At 39.6% G+C, this 4,885-nt stretch overlaps 1 protein-coding gene across 1 annotated transcript in view; it reads left to right on the plus strand.

Annotated features, from left to right (window-relative positions):
- Positions 1 to 522: 522 nt before the first annotated feature.
- Positions 523 to 4,885, plus strand: part of LOC104621494 (fibulin-2-like) — a gene marked incomplete at its 5' end in the record, with an annotated part of 41,769 nt that continues 37,406 nt past the window's right edge. The window contains 2 exon segments of the mRNA XM_010288003.1: positions 523 to 634; positions 4,019 to 4,148. Of these exon segments, the coding sequence (XP_010286305.1) occupies positions 523 to 634; positions 4,019 to 4,148 (242 nt within the window).

Consider the following 4,885-nt stretch of genomic DNA (forward strand, 5'->3'; position numbering starts at 1 on the left):
ATGCGTTTCTGTTTGTGGTTACTCGTCAGTGAAACTTCGTATTTACAATTTGGTGTAAGAGAACTACTGGGGCTTGTGTGTCCCATATGCCAGGCTTGTGTGTGCTCTGTGTGCTCTATTTCGTTTGCTGTGAATGTTACTTGGATGCCTTTGTGCTAGCCCAGCATAATGACTTACTAAATTTTTCAGGCTTTTTTTTTTGTTCAGAGATGTCAAAGGTAGAGTTGTTTTCAAACCAGTGCTGTCTTTTATTGTATTTAAAACTATAATTTGCTTCTGCTGTTCCTCCCTGAAACACATTACCAGGTGATTAATAATGTCAAGATACTGCAGGTATCCATTGCCTTTTTTTTTTTTTTTTTTTGCATCTAACCAAAAAAAATGTGGAAAGGAGGGAAAAAAAAAAGAAAAAAAGAAGAAAAAGCTGAACTAATGTTATTTTAAAGATCTTCTCAGTTAAGAAAACAGAGCTAAACCCAATCCATTCCATACAAAAAAATTCTGGTTGTGTGTTTTATACAGGTTCCACAAAAGAATTGATTGAGAGCTGCTGTGGAGCTGGACAGCAGTGGGCTATAGACAACGGGGAGTGCACAGAAATCCCTGTAAGTGGAATGGATGGTGATATTTGCAGGTACGTAAGGCAAACCCAAGCATTTTAGATTAACATAGAGAGCAGCCCTTTAGAGGAAATCATATGACTCTACAATTCGTGGGATGTCCAGGTCACTGGGAATTGTTTCACTCATTGAATGAATTATTGGTAGACTGGCAATATGTCAAAGCTTTCCCCCTCCCTTTCCCCAAAATCTAATCTAAACAAAAGCCTTTTGAGGTTTCTTTGCTCTCTCACATGAGCAGAGCACAAATTTTTGTTACCCAGTTTTCTGCACATCTGTGGAGTTGCAGACAAGTAGAAGGGCAGAGTTTGTCTTCCATTTGGCAAGTGCTAAACACAGTGATTACCCACGTCATTAAACGATGTGATTATTGTCCAGTATGAACAGCTGCTGGTTCCGATGTCTGTGTTCAGCCGGAGCGGGGACCGTTCGCCTGGGTAATGCTGCTGATATCCGTAGCATCTGGGCAGAGCGAGGGTGCCAGATTCAAACGGCACAGCAAGGAAATGGGTGCAGAGTGACACGGCCAGCGTATTATGCTAGCTGCAGTTCGTCCCCTCTCCTCCCCCGAGTCTAAAACAGCCCTTGGGGAGGGACAAAGGCAACATTATCTGAGACTCACATGGTGAAACATAAGCCAGGTGGATTTCTTTAAGAGGGATCCCAACACTTTCAGCATTAAAAAAGTTTGGCATAATTGGTTTTATCAAAGTTAGTATCATTGCACCTTTCTGAAGTTACTGGGAAATTAAAATCCCCCCCACTGGGATCTGGCATGACATAACTGACACATACCCACTGTCATGGCAAGTAAAGGCAGATTAAGAAATTCCAGCCTTGGCCTAAGTAGGTGCAAATCCAATACATTAACGAGTTGCACCTGCACATCTGAGGCTGGGTTTAGATGAAAAAGCCAGATCCTAAATGTTTCAGTCCCTGTGAATCTATTGGGATTTGAAAGAATAAAAGATCAGGAGTTCAGCTGTTTTACTTTAAAAATTTCAGTTTTGTCCCTGTTTTGAAGGTTTAAAACCACCTGTAAATATTCTGTGTGAAGAAAACATTTCATGTAAAAAAGTATTCAAATCTGTGGCCTCAGAACCTTGAAAGCATGGACAAAAACTTTTGCTGCTCCCACTGGGAGATGTTCCAGTGTGCAGAGCTGGTCACTGTCCACATACCCAAACCTCAGGTGCACCGTTTTGTGTGCCGGAACGCCTGCGAGTCATGCAAGCTCCCAAGAGTCTGCCACTAACTCCACTCAGTATCTAAGGACTTTTAAAAGTAGAAGATAGATACTAATTATAAAAATCAGTTACTGTTCTGCCAGGATAGTTGTCTATAAATACTTGGGGTTTACAAGTGTCCATAAATGCAGTGAAGGACTGATTTTTTTTCATCTGAGGCAAATGAAGCCTCCCCTGTGTCGTCTGAGGCTGCGGATTGTTTATACAGACGTTGCGGATTGAGGTGTCTGTGGTTTCCCGATGCCATTTTGGGGTTTTCAGATGGAAAAATCTTAAATGTTAAAGCTACTGGTTGATGTATCTTGATGTCTCTGGACATTCATGTACCAACTTGGCCTATCTCTATGTAGTGACCGACACCACTAACTGCAGGATGGGAAGTGGGACTACCTACAAGAGATCACGTGTAGTAACTAGATGAATGAACTTTAAAGAAGTTACAGGAAATCCTTAGATAGTCAGTTGGTAGCCAGATGTAAAAATACTCCCAGAGCTTGTACCGCTGGCTGTATCAGAAATAGGATGTTAGGCTAGATGAAATCTCATCTGACCCAGTATGGTAGTTTTTATTTCATAATTGCTATGTGTGTTATCATAACAGAGCAATGTTTATCTGGGTGGCATTTGCATCAGCTGTACAAGTATGAATCCTGCTTTTTGCTGACACTGTGTCCCAATTGGAGACTCACATCCGTTTAATACATTGCCATCATTTCACTGTTCTTAACTCATTAACTCTATCCCTAAAACAGAAATGTACCAAATCTTCTTTGAACCAACAACTCATTTATCTGGTCTTCGAAGAGTAGGTTTGTAAAGAAGAAACAAGAGAATGTGGTTAACACTGTTTGTTCCAATTCGTTTTCTGGTAATAGAGTAGCTGAAACTGAGCTGTGCCGATAGCTAAAGAAACACTAAAATAAAAAATGGCCAGTGATACTCCAGTGCTCTAGACAATACTGTTTCTAGTATGTATTTCATACATGAAAGGAATTTCTCATGGCTAAATGTCATGTTTCAGAAGAACTTGGATGTATAAAGATTTCAGTGTTTACCATATTAAAATATGGTAACACTTTGCACATATAAAAATGCTTCTACTAGCATTTTGTCATTTCTACAAAGGATAATAACTTTCAGTTAGTTGGGTTTTTTAAAATTTTTTTAATGAAAGTTTGGATGTCTTTTATGTAAGCAATAATAGTTAAATTACTGGTACTTGAATATATTTGGGTAATAACCATTCATTGCTCAAAAGGTTGTATTTCTCCAGTTGGCAATTAACACTGGATTACAAAATTAACTTCCTTGAAAACAAAGCACATGGAGGTGGTAATCCCCTTCCTGTAATCAAACTCAAACCACTGCTTCCTGGTTACACCTCTCTTATGCTATCCAGCATAAAAATATTAACATAAACCTGACACAGCAGGCCACTGGTATCAGGAAATTGGCCAAGTGGTGGTCACTAGGTGGATTCTACTGGAACAAGTTTCCTTTTTTTTTTTTCCCCCTTCCTTTTTTTTTTCCTTTTTTTTTTTTTTTAATTAAAGCATTAGGATGAAAACTGTGAATTGGAAATACATTCTTCTCAGAAAAGAAAAGGTTTCGTTACCTAGGACAACTGTATTTTATTGCAGTAATAATGGTGTCTGACTGACAAAAGTTGTTTGCTTGTGACGTGACACTTTCTTTAAGTCCTGTCCAGAATTTCAGCCCTCTGGTTGGTGAAGAAGTAAGTGTGTAGCGGTGCATTTCTCTTTCCCACTTCCCAGGGAAGAAGGTTTCTGTATGTTTTCTGTTTCTGAAACCCTATGAAGACTTCCGAGAAACAAAACACTGGGAAGAGGGACTATTGCACAAATATAGATGAGATGTAAGGCATATTGGTGACCAGACTTTGAGAGACAGTGACCTAAACACAAGACTTCTTGAGCATTTATCAGTGCATCTTTTCATTAGAAATGAGAAAAAAATACATCCTGCAAAAGTCGGTGGTACCATGTGTGTTATACTAGTATTGGCACACATGTCAGAGAGAGATCAAATCTGTGGAATGTGTTGGGAATCCAGTAGGTCTGGGGGTTTTTGCATCCCATCCTGATGTCTTCTCCATGTCAGTGAACACTTCGCCTCCGTGATCCTTTTCAGAATTGCTCAGAAGCAGTGTTGCATCTCCACCGTAAAGGAGAACAGTTGCCTGGCTGGCATGATTGCTGCGAAGGAGGGAGATGCGTGTGGACCAGAGGAAAGCGATCCCTGTGGAGGATCGTCATATAAGGTAAGTTGCTCTGATAATTCTATAGGTTTTGTTCCCAAGGTGAAGTGTCCAAATTTCCTGCATTTAGCAGTAATTACTTCATATATTATTATGGAGCACAGAAAATTACAAAGTTGCAGGAATGTGGCAGGGAAATTACGCTGTTTGTGTTTTGATTGCAATTGCCTGGTGATGCAGCCCCTTTTAAAACTTCACAGTAATGTTGTTTAGAATTATTTCCATCTCCATTTTTAAGATTTAACTTGCTGTATGACTTTTGCTTCCTCACTTTGGAAGTGGCTGAAAAGAGCATTTTAGTTTTTATATCTACGCTGTGGAAGAATCTAGAAAATGGTAGGGCAAAGCTTAATCAAAGATACAACGTGAAAGCCGTTACTGAATAGTTTGCTTGGCTCCAGTGTTGAATTGCAGCCTCATTTCTCAGTTAAACAAAACGATGGACTGGAGGAACAAGCATTTTAGATGATGATGGAAGCTTATGTTCATAAATAAAGACAGACCATTAACGAATAGTTCAAATCACAAGTCACGAGCCACAGCCTCAGCATATATAAATGAGATTTGCTTTATGAGAATTGGTGGAGCCAAACCAATTTAAACCGGTTTGAAGATTCAGCATCTTGCTTGCTCGCTTGTCTTGTTTTCACCAGAAGGGTGCATTTCAGAATTCATTTCACTCTGGTAATAATTTACATAGCAATATCTAAGCTTAAGTGCCGCTTCCGTTGTCTCAGCAG

Source organism: Phaethon lepturus, unplaced genomic scaffold, assembly GCF_000687285.1.
Source record: "Phaethon lepturus isolate BGI_N335 unplaced genomic scaffold, ASM68728v1 scaffold2055, whole genome shotgun sequence".
NCBI lineage: Eukaryota > Metazoa > Chordata > Aves > Phaethontiformes > Phaethontidae > Phaethon > Phaethon lepturus.